This window comes from Camelus ferus, chromosome 8, assembly GCF_009834535.1.
Source record: "Camelus ferus isolate YT-003-E chromosome 8, BCGSAC_Cfer_1.0, whole genome shotgun sequence".
Taxonomy (NCBI): Eukaryota; Metazoa; Chordata; class Mammalia; order Artiodactyla; family Camelidae; genus Camelus; species Camelus ferus.
In genome coordinates this window covers 59,783,794-59,804,699 of record NC_045703.1, presented here as the reverse complement: position 1 = coordinate 59,804,699, position 20,906 = coordinate 59,783,794, and the positions used below count along the sequence as shown (strand labels likewise).

The following is a 20,906-nucleotide window of genomic DNA, read 5'->3' as shown; positions in this document are numbered from 1 at the left end:
ATTATATCCTTTTACTTCTTCTTGGGCTTCATGCTTAGTGTCAATTATTTAAGTTGATTAGCACTCATATTTCATCATGGAAGATTTAACTGCTAGAAAACAACTCAAAACAGACCTGTGGTCCAATACTAGATTCTGTGCAGTGCTACATATGTATATGTAATAACAGAATAACACACGCACGGAAAAAATGTTGTTTACGAGTTTTTACTCAACCAAAACATCACTTTCTGGTTTTTTTGTTTTTGTTTTTTAAATGTAAAACCTAGGGATGCATCCTTGATGGCAATGAGAAGGCGGATTGAAGGTCTGACCCCGGAAGAAATCAGAAATCTTTCCAGAGAAGAAATGCACATGCCTACCACCATGGAGGATTTTGAAATGGCTTTAAAAAAGGTCTCCAAGTCGGTGTCTGCTGCAGACATTGAAAGATACGAGAAATGGATATTTGAGTTTGGATCATGCTAAATTCTCACATGTAAACTGTGAGAAACCTGCATTCAGTGTTTGAATAATAATTAAATGTAGTAGTTCATTGCACCAAGCGCTATATTTTTTTAAACTTTCATAATGGTAAGATTTTTTTAAAAAGTATGATTCTGAATAAAGGCAACTTTTAAAGCTACAAGCAAATTTGTTTTACTTTAACATTATTCAGTTTCTCTTTCACTGACGACAAATATTGCAGCACAAATACTATTACTTAGCTTGAAAAGGTGTCTTTATAGCACTTCTGAGGGTATCATCTTCTCTCCCACTGCCTGCGACCGTTGTTCCTGCTGGTGAGGAAGACTGGCTCTGGCTCCATAGGTGCCAGTGGGTAACTGCAAACTCCAGGACGTCTTTATACAAGTCGTCAACTGATGCATGAAACCACACCCGGCGTGCTTTCCTTCCTGCCTGGTGGTGTGCTGGCGTCCCTCCTCTTCCTGGGAGAGCTGTAAATACCCTTCATTTTACTTTGTGTTTAAAAGGGAAAAAAAATTACATCTATGTACAGCCTTGCCTGCCTGCCTGCCTTCTGCCTACGTAAGAGGCTGCCCTATAGGCAACTAGATACCTTTAAGGCCGTGCTGCTCACTCTACTTGAATGAAACTCATGAACCCATCACTCATGGATACAAAGTGCGAATAAAGTAGTAGTTGATAGTGCAAGTAAAAGTTAATAAAGAAAGGTTAATGGTATAAAATTTTAGGTAAGATTTCCATTTATTGTTACTTGTAAAAAAAAAACTTACTGTATCATCCCAACCACTGAAAACAGCTTCAAGGAGACTGAGTGTCTCGCCACAGTCCTAAGCCTCACAGGTAACGAGAGGGCAGGATGGGAATTGCTTGCTGACTGCAAAGCCTACAACACTGTTCTCCTCACTAGAATCTACAAGCCATGCTTAATGGGTGAAATAAGACGCTGTCATCACACAGAGTTAGAATTGGTGATTTCTAGCAATGTAGAGAGCAAGGAAGTACATAAAAAATATGGTGTTACTAGCTGGGTGACTCTAGGATCAAATTATAAATTGCATACTATTCGTCTATAGTATGGAGATAGTACATTACACAGGGCTGTTATTCCTCATTAAAAACAGCAAGGCAGAATGAAACTTCACTCTACTGCCTGTCATCCTTCCTCCACATTAGGCTGTTTAGCCTACATCTGAGGTGTTTTTAAAAACCAGTCATTTCTTTCTTGAACAATGTGTTTGTTTTAAATGATGAGTTGCAATCAATCAAAAAAATTTTAATAAAACAATAGAAAGTATCACATGGAGTAAAGATAAGTACTATATGTAATGGATCACAATGTAAAACATACTTCAATATGGGTAATAGTTAAAAAAAGACCAAGCACTGTTACAGGGTAAATAGGATTATACTGAGAACCACAAGCACAAAGGCACGTTGTAATTCCATGATATTGACAGACTCATTAACTGATTTGCCCCTTGGTTTCAGTGAGTGTCATGTGAAAGGAGCTGTTATAAGTAATTCTCACGTGGGCAAAGTTTTTATTCCAAAAAGACTACTTTTTTTCTTCAAAAAAAGTTTATTTTAGAGTGAGAACATGTCACTATTTTACAATCTTGGTTCATTCAAGGTTAAGTAGTCTTGGTACAGGATACAATCAAATCATGATACACTTCAGTGATTTTATACTGAGTCACATAATATAAAGGCACATTTTACTGAATAAAAAAATAAGTGTTCAGTTCTTGAGCTTTTAAATTAGAATTTCATAAAGTGCTTTTCATAAAGTCTTATATATTACAGTAATTAAGTGGATATAATTTCCCTAACAAAGGCACCTTGAAAAGTATTGGCACATGGCATTTTGTCTTGCCTTTTTTTTCTTTTTGGTAGTTTCAACTTTTTTCCACGTCTTCTCTTCCATTTCATTTAAATTTTCCTTAATAATTGATCATCTGAACAGCCAGTCCTATTACAGAATAAGGTGAAGTTTAACTGTCACTGTAAAGGTCAAGTCTTAAGCAGTTTTAGGAATTTAGCAATTTTTCTAGGGTACAAACTGATTCTTAATGATTTCAAGAAAATTATATTCGAGTGGCAAATTTGAACCAATAGACTAATTCTGAGTCCGTGATTTAAGATGGTGTTTTAAACACGTGTTTTATCTTCAAGATTTTCTGCTGTTTTCTCAGGACCATCTGGATATAAGTTGACAGCTGTCACAGGTATAATATTCACTTTATCCAACTGAAGAATTCCTCTGAAATATAAAAATTAAAATTAAGCATTTCCTCTGTCTATAGTTTGGAAGTAAAACAGGGCTGCTTCGAAGTTGTAATTAAATATACACCTGTGGTTAGGTGCTTTTGCTTCATCTTATTTAGTTCATGAGGGTTGTATGAACTTAAGTCCAAAGTTCACTTCAACCAAACTAATTGAGAGAACAGAAAGGAGTAAGAGAAGTTCCTTACCTGGTACTGCAGGAGAGGACAGGGTAAATACAGATCCCCAAGGCAGACAGTCCTAGATATGCACCAGTTGGGAAGAAAGACTGGCCCAAGCAGCTTCCTAACCAGTACTCCACTGGAATGCTACCTTACATCTTTAGACAGCACTTCTCCTCTGTTACTGAAACACCTGACCAGGGAGAGCTTTGGATTGGATCCAAGAAACTGTATTGCAAGTTCAGTGTTACCTCAATCAAAACATGAACAAAAGTTAAGTGTGTAGAACCGAACAGGCCGATTCTAAAGTTCACAAGGGAGAAACTGCAAGAACAGCTGTAACATTTTTTCCAAACAAACAACATGGAGAAGAGGCAGCTGCCCTCACTAGCTACCAGAGGTTTTATTAAACCATATTAATTAAAACCATGCTACTGGCTCAGCAACAGACAAGTGGATCGGTGGAAGAAGAGAATCCAGAAACAAGACTAGTGTATAAGGGAATTTAGTTCATAATAAGTTAAAATTCTGTCAACGGGCAAATTACTAACAGATCAATGGCCTCTCTGGTAAACAAAATCAGAACTCAAGTCAAACTATACACAAAAGTGACGGTAAAAAAATGTTTTAAGAAAACAACGTCATTTCAAGATGGGAAAGGTCTATTTAAGAAAAATTAAAATCCTAGAAGCCATAAAGGGAAAACATTAATTGCTGTGACCCCAAATTCAAAACTTCCATATGATATGGAATGCCATAAATAAAAGCAAAAGACAAACCATAATCTGGGATTTAAAAATAAACATATAGTGTATATTTATGCATATTATGTATGTATGACAGGAGCTCCTATATACTGATGATTACAGAAGGCAATACAATTGAAAAACGGACAAGGGCTATAACAGGCATGTCACAGGAGAAACATATACAGCTAAGTACACAAAGACGCTAAGACTTAGACTAGTAAAGATGCTAGTAAGAAGAAAATGCAAATTAAAATGAGTTTTATCCACAGTATAAAAGCAAAAAAGATTGCCATCAGGTGTTGAGAAGATGTTAAAAAAAAAAATATATATATATATATACACACATATACATACACACATACTCTTTGACCCAGTAATTTCACTTTTTAGGACTCTATTCTACATAAATACACCTGTGCAAAGAGATATATGTACATTTAAGAATATACACTAGAGCATTATTGAAAGTAACACGAAATTGGAAATCACCCAAAAGTCTACTGGAGGAATGGTTATATTACGGCATAGCCATACTGTGAAACACTTTGCAGCCAAAAAGAGAATAAGTAAGCCCATATACGTATTAATAGGAAAAGATCTTAAGTCCATGGTTCTCAAACTGCACTGAGACCCCTGGGGTAGCTCAGAGAAGAACTACAGAATATTAAAAATTTTTAAGACTCTATGTGTAATACTAGCTTGAGGGTAGTTCACGATTTCAACATTAGATCGTACTATACAGTCTTTTTTCAATGAAGTCATTTGCAAAGCTGGACTTTAGGCAGTTATTGGGATAAAAAGCAAATACTGTACAAACAACTAGTGTTGAACAGGAAATGAAGGTGGCAGTGTCCAATCTGATTCCAAGGTAAGAGTACTGTGTAGCACGCATATCCCATCTGTAAGCTAAGAATTATATAAACATACTTTTCTTTCAGTTTTTCTTCTGGCCTAGGTAGGGGCACCAGGAAAACATTCCTGGCACACTAAGAGAGCTATAAACCAAGAAAGTTTGAGGGCCTCTGTTATAAATGAATAACATAATCTGTGGGACAGATAAGAGTCTAGGTTGAGAAACAATTCTAATTATCTAGTATACAATTTCATCAATATATAGGATTTGGATAAAAGATCCATACCCAGTTAACAATTATTACCTCTACATACAAGAGTTAGAGAACACAGAAGTGAAAAGTTTTAACTTAACTGCTCTCAACATTTCTGTATTATCAATTTTTTACTACCAGAAAGTATCCTTAGTACAATTGCCATTGATAAAGTATACTGAAAATTTGGTTCTTAATTTTACATTGCATCTTTTCACAGAGGAGGCCCAGGGCAAATGAAACATTTTGTAAAAGAACAATAAAAAAATTTACAACACTGTTTTCTATGCAGATTTGCATAATAAAGGCCGAAAAAAGTTCTGACCTTCCTGGCAGCCAAAAGGAAAAGAAAAAGGAAGTAACTATTCAGCTATAGAATTTTCATTAGCAGAAAGAAACGTGAAATGTGAATTCTTCAGAGAAAACACAAACTAAAAGGCAGGGGCACTAATACTTCTTTACTCTCAGGTGTTTTTCTTGCATTATGACTTTGACCTTTAACAATCCTTTAAGGGGAGGCATTAGTTCAATGTGACACATGAAGAAATGGGAATTTTGAAGACCTCTTGACAAGCAAGTGGAAAAAAAGCAAATGTTTAATTTGGGTCTTTTTTTTTTTTTAAATATAAATCCTATGGTCTTTCCAACACAGTACAATGTAATTTAGCTAAGACAAGAACTGTAGTCATGTGTATTGAGATTTAATTCTATTAAGACAATTAAAATGGGCTCGCGGAGCCGCTTCCCGCTCACAGCCCCGTGCCTCGCTCCTCTCCAACATGGCAAAACTATCCAGCCCTCGAGACTGAGCAGTGCATGGAGTCTCTGAATGCTGTTTTCCAAAGGTATGCCGGACGGGATGGTAGCAGCTGCAAACTCTCCAAGACCGAGTTCCTAATCTTCATGAACACCGAACTGGCTGCCTTCACAAAGAACCAGAAGGACCCTGGTGTCCTGGACCGCATGATGAACAAACTGGACCCCAACAGTGATGGGCAGCTAGATTTCCAGGAATTTCTTAATCTTTTTGGTGGCCTGGCCATAGCTTGCCATGACTCCTTCATTAAGGCTTCCCATTTCCAGAAGTAAATTTGAGGAACCTTGGGGCCTGGTCTCTAGACTCAGCCTCTTTCCTTCCAGCCTCCCAATTACCTACTCCTCACAGCCCGACATACCCTGAGCCCAGTGCACCCACACCCCATGCAGGCCACTCCTGCTTGTTATAATAAAACAGTATTGTTTTTTAAACCCCTCCCCCCAAAAACAAAAAAAAAACCAACTAAAATGATTTGTAAAAATAGTAAAAATAAATTCATTTTTAAATTTATAAAATACTTTCTTACAGTTAAAAAAAAAGCTACACAGAAAAGGAAAAAGGGAAAGTCTCTCCACCCCTGCTCTCATTCCCACTCATTAGAATAACATTTCCTTTGTCATTCCCGAAATTTTCTATGCATTCATATACATTTACACACACTACTTCTGTTTTACCCAAGTTGGATGATACCATCAGACTTTCTTCCCCCCCATCTAATACATCTTTGGCTTCCTTCATTTACAAGGTGCACAGAATCTCACTGCATGGTGAACCGTTAATCAGCCCCCGTGTTCACATGTCCTCTTTTGCTTTTGTTTTCTGTTACAAGCAATGCGGCAGTGCATATCCTGCTAGTCTTCAAAAATTTACATCATTTTAAATTGATACTTTGGGGTTGAAAATACATAGTGAAGCCCTCTTGTTTCATTTCTTTCTTATTATTACACACATTACATTTCCCATTATAGGTATTTGTTTCCTTTCTCTAATAAAGTTCTTACAGAGTAGAGTTTGTCTTATCCATATCTGAATTCCCAAGACAAGTGTCTTGACCATACTACGTACCCAATAAATGTCTTTTAATTTTGCTAAAGTTGGAAGATGGGATAGAAAAAAAAATATTGTTTTCCCTCCCACTTGTCTTACCCTTCCTAAATAAAAAAGGTTTTATATTTTCTACTCTAAAATATAGTCAATACAACTTTTTCATCATTAAAAATACTCGCGTTGTTCAAAAATAATACTTACTTGTATTCACAAACTGGGACGAGCACCTTTAAGATGGTTATTACCACAACTGCTCCTGTAATTCCAACCACCATGACGTTCAAAAACATAAAGAATATGGGGAAAACACTGCTCCAGAACCTGCAGAGATCTTTTCTGAACTTTTCCATCCACTGACACATCACCTTAAAAAAAAAAGTTTTGATTAGATATGCCAGTTTCATTTGAGCTCTAAGAAACTTTAAAAATTATGTTCTAATTTTGGGGTGATGATAAAAAATTGTATTATATCTTGACTGAGGTGATGGTTACATGGGTGTCTACACTTGTCAAAATTTATCTGACTCTACACTAAATGGGTGCATTTTCTTTTTAAATGTACCTCACAGTTATTTACAATTTAAAAAGCAATGTTCTAACAACCGAGGCACAGAAATGTCACTATGCTTTACAATTATTTATACTGTTGTCTAACTAGAAACCAAGTGAAAATAATTGCCAATTGACAAGAAGGCAGCTAGTTCACTTATATAAAATGGACCAGTCAACTGTGGGTTTCTAATAGCTGGAGGACAAGAGAAGAAAGACAAATTTATCAGTAGCTTTGGAACAGATGGCATTCACTATGCACAAAACACATTTCTATACTTAAGAGTCACAAAAGAAACTCAGGCATGCACTGAGGGCACAGGCTTTCAAAAGTCTGTTGGTGGGCCTCCCTCACTGAAGGAGGTGGGGTGGCCAGTGAGGGCGCTAGAGTTCAGGCAGCAAAGAGTTCTCTAGCAACCCAGAGGAAACAATCCTAACTTTCAGTGAGACCCTTGTCAAAGAACCATCTCAGGAATCCTTTGAGACTAACCACAAACCCTGCTCATTTAAACTCGAATTATTTTGAGTAAGGAGTCTAGCTAACATATATGGAGATTTGAGGATTCTCTCTCTGAACCCTGAATATCTTCAGTCCGCAGTGTAATGTCATTGGTAACATATGAGTACTAAACAGGTGCCAATGCACATTTACATTTGTACCTGTCTTATTTAAATCCTTACAACCTCATGAGAAAGGCATTACTGTACAAACTAAGTGGGGCCCCACTGTACAGATAAAGAAACTGAGGTTAGAGAGGCTAGGAACTTGTCCAAAATCACACAACTAGTAAGTGGCAGAGCCAAAGTATACTCTTAACCAAGTGTGCTTAGTCACTGTACAGGATCCTGAGGGGACTGTGTGTGTGTGTGTGTGTGTGTTAGAAATCACAGAATGAACAGACAAGTGGGGATATGAGAAAGACTTTGGAACTGAAAATCCCAAACAAAATTAAATCCAGTGCCCTGATAATCACTATCTGACTATATTATTAAGTGGAACTTGAAAAGGAAAATACGAATACCTAAAAATACCATATTAACACACTGATGAGTTCACTATTAACAGTGTCCCACAGATTCAACCCTCATGGTTTCCACTTCATTTTAAATGCTGGTATTTATTTTCTTTACCATAACCATAAATGCTTGTAATATATATAAAGATAATCCCAAATACCTGCTTTACCTTATATGAAGATGGAGGCTCTGCTCTAAGAGGAGTTTCAGGTAACTTGCCAGGTAAAGCGTCTTCATCTATGGTGGTTTCCACATTCCTGATAAGATACTGGCTGGTGGTCTGCAGCGAACTAACACTTTCTCCTGAGGAGGAAGAGCCAAGTTAACAAAATGCTGGGCACATGCTGGTGTCTCTCCTACTAGTCCTAAGATTACTATATCAGTAACATTTCGAATAACAAGAACGTAAATTTTTCCATGGGAGGGAAAAAAAAATTTGTTGTTTAGATTTAAATGCCAGAAAGGAACCCCAAATTAAGAGCTATAGGGAGTTACAGTAGTTATGACTCTGTCACACAGAAAGTCAAATTTTTTAAATTTCTGTGCCAGTGGGAAAAAATGGATGCTTCCTCTTCTAAATGAACAATATTCTTACTATGTATTTTGTGATGATTACCCAGAGAAAGATTAGATGGATGATTATAGCAAAATGTTGATGTAATCAACATTGATCATATTCCATAAAGACCTCAAGTGGATATATAAAGCAAGACGTTATAAAGCATTTTTGAAAGCTTACTTCTAAACATATTGACTATGATTAAAAAGACAACAAATGAAAAATAAACAAAATTTTTAAAAGTTATCAAGTAAAGAAATAATTTCCTTAATACTTTAAATAATGGTCTTTTAAAGTACCTTTTTTGGAGAGGTTGGGAAGGGTAAATACAATGTCATTGTCTCGGGAAATTGAGTACAGCATGCTTTCTTCCAAAGGTAGGGTGTAGTTTGAATGTCTGAGTATTCCCTGATTCTTAACTAAAATATCAATTTCAGTAATGTCCTTTTGTTGAGCCTACAAAAAAAATAGCAATTATTCTTTATTTTAAATAATGGCACAATCCAGTAAGAATCTAAAACTGAACTTCTCTTTCTGATTTCTGAAAGTAAAAACTTGTCCTACTCAAAATTCTTCTTTGTTTTCCCCTCTCCTTTGATGCATTTAATTTGCAACTTAGGAGGGGGAGGGTTTAGCTCAGTGGTAGAGTGAGTGTTTAGCATGCATGAGGTCCTGGGTTCAATCCCCAGTACCTCCATTAAAATAAATAAACAAACAAATCTAATTACCTCCCCCCAAACAAACAAAAATTTGCAACTTTAATCACACTCCTGTGTGCTTTAGCACTCACTACTATAAGCTTGCTCCCAGTTTCATTTCATTGACTTAGAGGCACAGCCAGAGGAAATGGCAGCAGAATTACCAGCCACCATCTCTTCACTTATTTGTTCTGCTTAATGACTTTCATAATATTTTAAAGTGATATAAACATGTATGAACATTATCTTTTTAAAAATTAAGACTTCAAATGATAAAAGATTTATACTAAAGTATAAAGTATTATACTAAGTAAGTATATATACTAAACCAAAAGATTCTAAATGATTGGATACAGACAACATTAGGGTACTTTTTTCTGTATTAGAAGTCAGAATAAATAAAATAACTGAACGCATGTGTAACAGTGAGCACAAATCTTTACAATTTAATTCCCAATTAATAAGCATACTATCTTACTTGTTTTCCATCAATCTCTACTACCTCCTCTTGAATGACAATTAGTTGCAAACTGGAACCAGATGTCATAGGCCACTCATGAACTAAAATCCTTACACTGATAATTCCAAAATATTCTTTTTCCTCCAAATTTTCCAGATTTTCATCCTTCACTATAAAAAAAAGTAGTGACAGCTTTGAACAAAAAAATGCCACCAAATCAGTTACTGAATTTGATTATTATGATGACATTTACATGGAACAAGACAGTTGCAGACCAACATCTTTGTCTTTCTTCATTTCTGACCTCACTGATGTTTCAGATTTATGACAACAAAGACAACTTGACAAATTCTCACAGTGCTTACAGTCATTTGAAAAGGGAAAAGTCCTAGATTTTGTATGAACCCCACACTAGCAGCATCATTCCTATTCTACATATTTTGTCAGTGAGGAACCAACAGGGCATAACTCTTTACGCAGACACTCCCACATTTGGGATTGTCAAAGCAAAGTGAGCACGTTCATCCATCCACCCATCCATTCATTCACAAAACCCAGCGATGGACGGGGACCAAGCAGTAAGGATACTAGAGGTTTTTTTTTCTCAATCTCTTCCCCAGTAAATGAATTGTTCTGTTGCAGAGGGCAGGAACTGGGAAGTGGGTGGGAAAGCCCTGTAATTATTCCCTACTAATGGATGATGGGGTGGGGTCAGCTACTGGCCATGATCCTCTCTAGCTGAGAACCCTCACAATGACCCCAGTGGAGATGGGGTGTGGAAACTGCAGCTGGTTCAGAGAGCCAACAGCTACTCTATTACGGCAGAAAATACTATAGAAAAATATAAACCAATGAAACTGCTGCAAAAGCAGCATTTTGTTTCTGTCCCTCAAATGTTATTGTCTGAGGATTACTTGCCAAAAAGGAACCCAGATGCATGTTCTGCATAGAGACCCATCTGTTTAAACTGATTCGGTGCCTTTATAGAGCTATTCCCTTTACCTACTTACTCTCCTCCCATCCATTTTTTAATAAACTTCTACTTAGGTAGTTCCACATACCATATCTCTACAATGCTCAAGTTCATGCCTTTTTTTTTTTAAAGCACTAACTTTCCTGCAGTGTAGCTCTTAGTTTATAAACCTGTCTCAACTAGGCTGAGTTCCTTGAGAACATGCATCAAGTTTATTCTATAGCTTTTGCGAAGCAGTGATTTCATCCAGAATTATAAATACATAATTTAAAATAAATATCCTATCATAAATTATCAATAATGTTCAAATACCTGGTCTAGTGGTTCTAAATCCTAACTACACATAAGGATCAATTGGGGAACAGTACAGATGCCAGAGCCTCACTCTAATCCTAATACATCAAAATCTCTGGCGGGTATTGACTAACATTTACAATTTTTTAAACAGGTACAGACATTTTTATTGAGAATCAAGTGGCCTAACCCTTGATTTCACTAAGTCTTCACAAAACTGTTCCTCCTCCATTTTTCCGTTTCTGTTAATAAACCCACCCTTTTGCCAAGCTACCAAGGACAAAAACTAAATTACCTTTGCCTTCTTTACCCTCATCCTCTATGCCCAGTCAGTTGCTTCCTCTAGGCCATTCCAACTCCCAAGTATCTCTTTTGTCCTTTCCATCTCTACCTACCTCCCCACTCAACATCTAGTTCATTCGCTACTTACTATTACAATGCTTACCCAACTATCCTCCCTCCTGTATCGCTCCCCCTTTAAACCGCGCACAACAGGGCCAGAGTAATCTGACCACAACAGAGCAGCATCCACACAACCCTTTCGGCGGCTCTCCGCCTGGCTTCCTCCTTCAGCCTCGTTATGGTGTGCTTGTCGCTCCTCTCTCTCATCTGCCTAACCTCCCTCACGCCCTCTGAGGCTCCTAACTGGCAGACTTCCCCTCTCTCATGGTCTATTTCAGTGTTTTCACAGTCTACCCATTGGTCTCCCTCAAGAAACAGCAGGCTCTTTGCCAGCCTGCTTGTATGCCCAAAGGCCGGTGCACTAGGACGCAAGAGACTCAACAGATGAGAAAATGCGGTCATATAAATACATCAAACTGCAGACTCTTCAGACTCCAAATCTGGTACCAATGCTATAGAATACAACTAAAAACAACAGAAGTCCTTCATTATTTGGACTTTCTCTGCTCAGGTAGACAGCTTTCCAAAGTGGCTCTCAATGACCCTTGCCGCCTGACACTCACTTCCTTGTGCAATTCTCTCCCACTGAGTGCGAGCTGGACCTAATAACTTGCTTCTAATAAACAGCAAAAGGGCTGAAACGGCACTCGTGTGATTAGGTAATAAAACATTGACTTCTGTCGTGCTGGCCCGCTTTCTTGCTGGCACTCTCTCTTGTACTCCCACTGACAAAGCCAGCTGCCACGTTGTGAGATGCTCTGTGTGGCCAGGAAATGAGGGAGGCCTCCAGCTACCATCTTGAGAGGAGCGGAGGCCTCGGTTCAACAGTGCACATGGAAATGAATGCTGCCAACAGCCACATGAATGAGCCAGGAAGCAGATCTTTCCCAGCTGAGTTAGAAGCAGAGGACCCAGCAAAGCCAAGTTCAGATTCTGAACCTATAGGAACTATGAGATAATACTGCCAGAGGCTACTTAGTTTGGGGTTAAATTGTTACATAGCAATAAATAACTAATCCATCTACCAAAGAAGAATTTTTTTAAAAGAATTAAGCATAGAAGACTTTTTTGTTGTAGCTGCATTTAGTGTTTTGAAGATTCCTGTGACTGATAAGATAGGCTTTTACTTCAGCTTTCAGGGAAATAAGCTCAATGCAACAACAGGGATGACTTGAAGGATGAGCACGATACACAGAGCGGCCAGACTGCACTCCATGTCAAACTCCTCATGAACACAACATCAGTGGAACAGCATTCAAACCAGTAATGCCATTTCTCTTCCCAGCTGTGATGGATTACCTCGTAGTACACCCACTCTCTCACTGAGAACCACTAGAAAAGATGTAAAAATACAAACACACACACACACATACACTCAAATCTGCACTAAAAAAATACTAAGGGGAATTCTTCAGGAAGAGGGAAAAGTACCCCAGAGGGGAACACAGATATTCGGGAAGGAATGAAGTGCCTCGGTGAAGGTAACCATGCAGGTAAACATAAATGAATACTGGACGACAGAAAAATATTAGGAACAACTACGTTGCTTAGGGTTTAAGAACCCAAAGAATTAAAGTACATGACAATAGCGACACAAAAGCAGAAAGGGAATAAATGGAGTATAAATGTTCTAAGTTTCCTGCATTATTTGGAAAATAATAAAAGTATTAGTTTACTGATCTCAAGGGTAACCATTACAAGAATACTAAAATAACATAAAAACCAACAAATAGAGAGGAACGATGAAACAAAAAGTAAATAACCCAGAAGAGGGCAAAAAAGGAGAAGAAAAAGAAACAGAATAGGTGAGATACAAATAGGAAACAAGATGGAAGATCTAAATCCAAATATATCAGTTATTAACATTAATGCAAATAAATTAAAATTCCAATTAAGACAGATTGACAGCCTGAATTAGAAAAAGAAAAAAGAAAAAGAAACCTCAAGTAGGTGCTGCTTGTAAGACATTCACCTTAATTATAAGGACCCAGAAAGACTGAAAGAAAGTGGACAGATGAAAAGATACCACAAAGCAATCCACCTCCCACCCCCATGCCCAGCCAAAAAGCAGTTATTGCTAAAATAATACAGAGAAAGCTGATTTTAAAGCAAGAACATCACTAGAGATAAAGAAGGTCATGTGATGATGAAAGAGTGGATTCACCAGAAAGACACAACAGTTCTAAATCTGTATGAATTTAGTAATATTGTGTCAAAATATATAAGGCAAAATTGACAAAACTGAAAGAATAGACAAATATATATTGTAGAGATTTTAACATACCATAACACCAGGAATTGACAGAGCAAACAAACAAGAATCTGTAATTTCCATAAAAGACTGAACATGATTAACAAATTTGACCTGACATATACAGAACACCATATCCAACTAATTATATAATTTACTTTCTTTTCAGGTACACATGGAAAGCAACATTTACTAAAACTGACCACATGTTAAGCCATACAGCAAATCTCTAACTTCAAAGAGTTAAAATTATACAGCGTATATCTCTGATGACAGAGGTGGAATCAGTTAAAAAAAAAAGTCCCAAAATATTTGAAAATTAAGCAACATACTTCTAAATGATCCACAGGGCAAGGAAATATCACAACAATTAGAAAACACCATGAATGGAATTATAATAAAAATCTATAGTGAATCTAGCACAGGATACAAATGCTTAAAACATTTACTGCTTTAAATGCATATATTAAAACAGGTAATAAGAATACAATACAAATTTCTCATATTCTTTATTTCATTCAAACAATAGTACATTCCAATGTAATACATTTGCTTGTCTTTAAACTCAAGATTTTACAAGGTTAAAAAGGAGAACGTTACAGACATAAAGGCAGAAGAAACTGAAATGTAGAAAATCAGAAAGACAATTCACTTTTCTCTGTTTTTTACAGTTGTGATAGGCACTCCTCCCAAGATTTTGACTCTTGCTTGTAAATCTCCATTCACCACCTCTAGGCACATTCTTACATAGTTATCAACCTGCCAGACATGCAGTTCCAAGCAATACCAATCTCATGACACAGAAAATGTGACCATGCCAGAAATAATCAATGTGAAGTAGGAAGAGTTTTAAATACATTAGTGTTATTACATACTCCAGTAGTGACATATATTATTAATTTAAAATGGAAATATAGAATATCCAAGAATTGTGTTTCACTAATTTAGTGTTATTAAAAATAGAACAATTACGGAAATAATTTAGCAGTACTCACCTATCAAAGTCTGACAGCTTATTCGGGTTACACCACTATTTACAGGCAAGTCATTTACATATACCTGTCCACTCTCATAGGTTATGTTAAGAACAACCTTAAAATAAAGCAGTATACACATTAATTCCAATGGTTTACAAATGATGACAAACTCTTCATGTCAAAAATACATTATCTAACTAAATTGGATGTGTAGATAAAAAATAAGATAGGCTGCATAATACTTAGCTCAGTGATAGAATAAAAACATAACCAGAGGAGACAAACCTGTTCTTTAGATGTCTCCCCGTCATCTTTCAGGGTAGTTACATTAACTCTGATGCTGTCCTGCAAAACAAATATCACACAAGTTGGACAGGTATGCATTTCCCAAGCCGAGAATAACTCAGCGCTTTTTCTTCTCCCCTCAATTATATTTAGTGTAGAATCACTTATGACATTAAAAGACCACTTAAAAAAACTCATCAACTTCATTTTTACAGAGTTTTTAATGTTCTTACTTATAACTCCAATTTTTCATAATGTACATATTTTTCCATTTAATTATAAATTATATCACATATCTGAACATATAACATGCAAACATAGTTTAAAAGAGAAGATTAACACTCATGTGCCTACTACCTAGGTTAGAAACGAGAGCGTCATCCACACCTTGAAGTCTCCCACACGAGCCTCTCCGTCACGTTTCCCTCCTGCTCTTCAGAAGGAATCCATACATTGTCTTCTATGTTAACATCTCTTGCTTTTCTTTACAGGTGAATTACTTGTACATCTCTCTCTAAACAACACAGTGCTTAGTTTTATTTGTTCCTGAGCTTTATGTAAGTAGAGTAATATTGTATGTATTCTTCTGGAACTTCTTTTATTTAAAAATAATTGATGCATGCAGCTGTAGACATTTATTTACAGTGCTGTGTAATATTCCATCAAATGATCACCAATTTACTTCTCTGTTCTACTATCAGTGGACATTTGAAATGTTTCCAGCTTTATTGTTTTCATGAACAAAGCGGCTCCAACCTTCTGTAACGTGTCCCCCAGTGCCCCTGAACAAGGACTTGCAGTACAATCAGTTTTAGTGCCTCTCAAGGTATGCTCAAAAGCTGTCTACTCAAATAGTTAAGTTTGCTCAGGATATGCTTACTATAGAGAAGAAAGCACTATTTTAAGTATTCAGGGTCACAGGAACTACAATTTGTCATTTGTAAATCAAATTCTTTCCTAAGTTTATTCACAGACGGACATTGTTACCTGAGAATAAAAATAAAATTCCTCTTAAATATTTTTGTCTTGGGGTATTCTTAACTTTGAAAAGAGAAAAATTATTCATAAATATCAAACTAATACACAAGCATATTTCTTGGCACCATGAGCATCCCCAACACTTTATATATTTCTAACAAATGAGAGACTAAGACTGAAGTGATCTTATGAGGCTGACTTGACTCCTGGGACAACTTGAGGAATAGGAGTTTAACATGTAAGCCCACACCATTCATTTAGGATGACTTTGTACACTTCCTAACTCTTATAAGAGCCCAGGAAGCTTTAGGATAGTGACTCCTCAGACCTAGCCTGGCTTTCTCCTGGTCCATTCTAAACTAGAACTAAGTGTGGGCTAGAACAAATATATTCATCTCTAGAACAAACCAACATTTAATAAACCATCAAATCAATGGTTGTATTGTTTTATGCCCAAATTCCAGCCAAGAATTCATTCTTTATCCAAACTACAGGATCTGTTAACTGTAGACTATTGTTCTTATAACAGCCCAGAGATAACCCTCCAATGATGACATTCTAAGAAATCTTTTTATAGCTTCTGCCTTTCAAGAGAGAACATACACTATATTGCCAGTGGTTTACTGCATTTACATACATCACTTGCCCAGTAGAATATGGAGTTTGTAAAAGAAAATTAACAGACACTAGCACACTACATTTTCCAGAGAACCAAGTTCAATTAAAGTCTTTTTAGTCTTCCTGAATTACTTCATATCAGGAGAAACTCTCATCCCTTACTGCCTCCTGACCCAAAGTTCTGAGCCAGGTCATATTCCCTGCTCCTCCTGAGAGCCTCTGCCTAAACTGGAAGTTCAAGCTTGTGAGCCAGGGCAGTGTGTACTTGGAAAGCAGGTGGCAGAACTGAAGTTTCTCCCTACCCATTTTCAATTCGCCTCTAATTCCCTCACTCACAAGATGCCCATCTGAGACACAATGGCTTCCTAAGGGTAAAGGTAATAGATACCTGTCTTAAAGTAAATGAGTAAGTCTGAGGGAAATATATGTAACAAATATTTACACATATAAAAAAATAAGTGTCCTCTAGATGCCTCTCTTTGGTGACCAAGTTATTTTAATATTAGAAGAATATGCTGTAAAATTTTTTATTTCACAATCAGTGTAACCTCAACTTCTGACAACTACATATGTAAACAGTGGATGAAAAATGTCACCTGCTGTACAGTAAACAAAGGACATTGCAGCCATCAAGCCAACAGCCACTTCCGTCACCCTCAACTGTGCACCCTAAGGGGACTCAGATGGAGAAAAGCAGGATGCTGACCCTAGACAGTTAAGGTGCGTATCAAAGTAATGATTTAATGAGCTCAGACTCTTGCTTCTTCCCAAAGGTAGAAAAGTGAGCTAAATTAACTTGAGATGCCTGGTTTTCTTTAATTAACAGTAATCTTTTGATGTTCCGACTACCTGCTTTTGTTGCAAAAACTCCTATATATCCTGGTTCCTTCCTTATCTTTTCAGAGCCGACTCTCAAAGCTATCTAAGAGGCTGTCCTCCAGCCTTAGGTCCTCAGTTTTGTCTGCCAAATAAAACAAAATTCTCAACTTTTAGGTTGTGCCTATTTATTCAGTCGACAAGAAAAAACAGAAAAATGCTTACAATCCAATAAATCTGAGTCACTAAGGAGAGAACAGGGAGAATTTTCCCCACTCCAACCAGTTTTCTTACATTTAGATCAGCCTGGATACAAAGATGAACAAGTGAACAGATGTGTGATAAAATGAGTAAATATAAATGGTAGTCTAAGTTTGCATTATTCAATATGGTACCCACTAACCACATGTGGCTATTTACATTTAAGTTAACTAAAACTAAATAAAAATTTAAAAACTCAGTTCCTCAGTCGCACTGGCCACATTTCAAATACTGTATAACCACAGTAGTCTGGTGACTACTGTCATGGAGAGAGAAGACATGCACCATCACTGCACAACGGTCAACCAGACAGTTCTTATCTAATATGCGTGACCGCTATACAAATTATTTTAAGTGTTCTGTACATTTGAGAATTTTCACAAAACATTAAAAAATTTTTAGATCCAGAGGCCTCAGCTTCCCACATACACATTTCCAATGAGATTCTCCTTCTGGCTGCACGGCGTTCATTTAATCTATGAAATTCTGAGTGTAGATCTGGACTTTCCAAAAGTGGAATGAAGTCGTAAGGAGAACTAAAATGAACTCACTAACAGGCCACAGTGTGGTGTATTTTCAGCTTGCAGTCAAAAAACAGTTTCTTTCAGATTATAGGGACAGACTCAAATGTCTTTCTGGTTCATAAGTAACTATGATTAATCTTCAAAATCTGGAAAATTGGGAAAATTCCAGAACTTCAGGAATTATTTCACTTTTATTTGGCCTCTTGGTCTCATATTCATAACTTTGAACAGCTGCAACTGTGGTCCACATATTTTAGATATAAGTGGTTCTTAGCACATGGGATGGTGTGGCTTCTTGGAATGTCCCAACAGAACTGAAACCGAGATATGCTATTACAATACCCAGGGAGAGTAATGTAATTCGAAAACATTGAAAGTAAAAAAGTGACGTTTGTGGGGGAAGGTAAAAACCTAATTACCCTCCCCAAATTTTTTAAGTGACATTTATGGTGTCAGTCACCCCTGAATTTTGACTAGTAAGAAAAGCTGCTTTTCATTCTAGGAAAAATTTGCATTTTAAAGTCTTCAAACTTTTCCCTACCACACATTAAATTGATGAAAGGCAAACACTGGTTAAAGTCAGCACGATTCCACACTGGCAAAAGTAGTAAGAACAAGCCACCCTTCACGACAAGCATGCAGTGGTTCTCGAACTTTAGCTGGCCTCGGAATCACCTGGAGGGCTTACTTAGACTGCAGGGTCCCCACCCCAGAGCGTCGGATTGGTGCGTTTCTACCAGGTTCCCAAGGGATGCTGATGCGGCTGGTCCCACCAGCCTCGAAGATCCACCCCTCTAACAACACCCGCCAAAGGGACGACGTCAGGGTCAGGGTTGGTTGGGTTCTCCGCCTCTCCCCTTCTCCCGTCCCATCGACCCGGCTTGCGTGCACCCCGGAGCCCTGCGCGCCCGCGGAAGGCATCCTCCCCTCCGCTGGCCCGAGCAGACAGGTGGCCTGGAAACGCTCTCGCTCTCTCCCATTAAGCAACTTCCACATTTCCCCAGCACATAAACACTGCCTTGACCCAGAGCCCGGCTCTACCCCAAGAAGGCGCCATAACAAAAGGTTGAGATCACTTATGATCGGCTACTTTGACGGCAACCCCCCGCCAGGAGGGCAACAGTTTCGACTGCTTAACAATCAGTCTCGGGGCACCGGCTGAACCACACGTTAAAGAGCTCCCTTTGCTCTCTCGCCTCCTCCCTCGCCTGCCGCCCCAGCGTCCTCGGGTGCTTCTCCCCACTTCTCCTTTGGGGGCCCGGCCCCCAGCCCCTGGCCTGCCTGTCCTAGGTGGGAGGCGTCCAGGGGGACGCCGCAGTCCCACGTCCCGGCCCGGGCTTCCCCCAAGGATCCCGGCGGAGGTGCTGCCAAGCCGCGCCCGCCTCGCCCTACCTTCGGGGCTCTCTGTGGCAGCGGTGGCTCAAGGGTGCCTGTCGTCAGCCAGCCGGCGGCCGGCAGCACCGCGAGCAGGAGCAGCCGGAGGGAGAGCGGCGCCCAGAGAGCGCCCTCCATCTTGGTCTGGCAGGCGGCGGGCTGCGGGCGGCGGGCGGGGGCGCGAGGCGGGGAGGTGAGGGCGGGGCGGGCCCGAGGGGCGGGGCGTTTGGGGGGCGGGGCGATGCGGGGCCCGGAAGCCTCCGACAGCTTCGGAGGTCTGGGGCTTCGGGGTCCCGCGCAGCGTTCAGAGGCCGAGGGAAGTCACAGAAAGCCTGATCTCGTCATTAGACCGGCACTCTGATTTGGAGAGAATTTCCTCACCTAAACAAATGTAAATACTTTCGTTGCCATTATTTTTGAATTAGCATATACTGTATACGTACACAGGTATTTCTCTGTACATATTTACATATGTCTATAAAGTGAAAATAATGGTAATGTAGCAGAAAGCTATTGTACATTGAAATAAGATATATCACCTTTAGGGGGGAAATTTCATTAAATTGGTACTTCCTTCTACGTTTTGGGAATTGCCTAAGCACTTTTAAAAATTGCTGATTCTGGTGTATTTGGGGACACCTGAGTTTCTGATTTAATTAGTTTGGACTGAGGCCCAGGCATTGGTAGTTTTTAACGTTCCTCAAGTGATTTATTGTGCCAAGGCTGAGGATCAACACTGTATTGAGTTGAACATTCAGCAAATCACTGGAGACCTGGGGGAACTACACTCAACTGGGAGACAAACCCTTTGGACACTTAGGGTCTTTCTAGTCAGTTTCTTAATCTATGAAAATAAGATGATAGATTTTTCTTACCCCTTTCAGAATTAAAAAAAAATTATGAAACCTTCCAAAGCAAGATGTGAAAATAAATAAAAGAAACCTCATTTAAAGTGAGGTCTGGGAGGTGGGGGAGGGGAAACTGGATGAAAGTTAAAAGATACAGTTATAAGATAAATAAGTACTAGGGATGTAATGTACAACATGGTAAATACAATTGGCTCTGCTCTGTATTATAAGTGAAAGTTATTTGAGTAAATACTGAGAGTTCATATCAAAAATTTTTTTCTATCTCTTTAATTTTGTATATATATGAGAAAATGGACGTTCATTAAACATACTGTGATAATCACTTCATGATATAAGTCAAATCATTATGATGTACACCTTAAGCTTATAC

General features: G+C 38.3%; 2 protein-coding genes and 1 pseudogene across 2 annotated transcripts in view; 2 read left to right on the top strand and 1 right to left on the bottom strand.

Moving 5' to 3' along the window:
• The window catches only part of KATNA1 (katanin catalytic subunit A1), a 30,383-nt gene extending 29,755 nt beyond the window's left edge, over positions 1-628 (top strand). Inside the window, exon 11 of the mRNA XM_006185445.3 lies at positions 270-628. Coding sequence (XP_006185507.1) covers positions 270-468 — 199 coding nt within the window. The 3' untranslated portion in view covers positions 469-628. The remainder of the gene's footprint in view (positions 1-269) is intronic.
• Positions 629-2,027: 1,399 nt separating this feature from the next.
• On the bottom strand, positions 2,028-19,810 carry GINM1 (glycoprotein integral membrane 1). The gene is made up of 8 exons (XM_032485129.1): positions 19,686-19,810; positions 15,097-15,156; positions 14,830-14,926; positions 9,933-10,084; positions 9,056-9,212; positions 8,367-8,500; positions 6,833-6,996; positions 2,028-2,728 (listed from the first exon to the last, which is right to left on the bottom strand). The coding sequence occupies exons 1-8, from the start codon at positions 19,803-19,805 to the stop codon at positions 2,617-2,619; spliced, it is 996 nt and encodes a 331-aa protein (XP_032341020.1). The 5' UTR covers positions 19,806-19,810; the 3' UTR covers positions 2,028-2,616.
• Positions 5,547-6,042, top strand: LOC102522823 (annotated as a pseudogene).
• Positions 19,811-20,906: the final 1,096 nt, after the last annotated feature.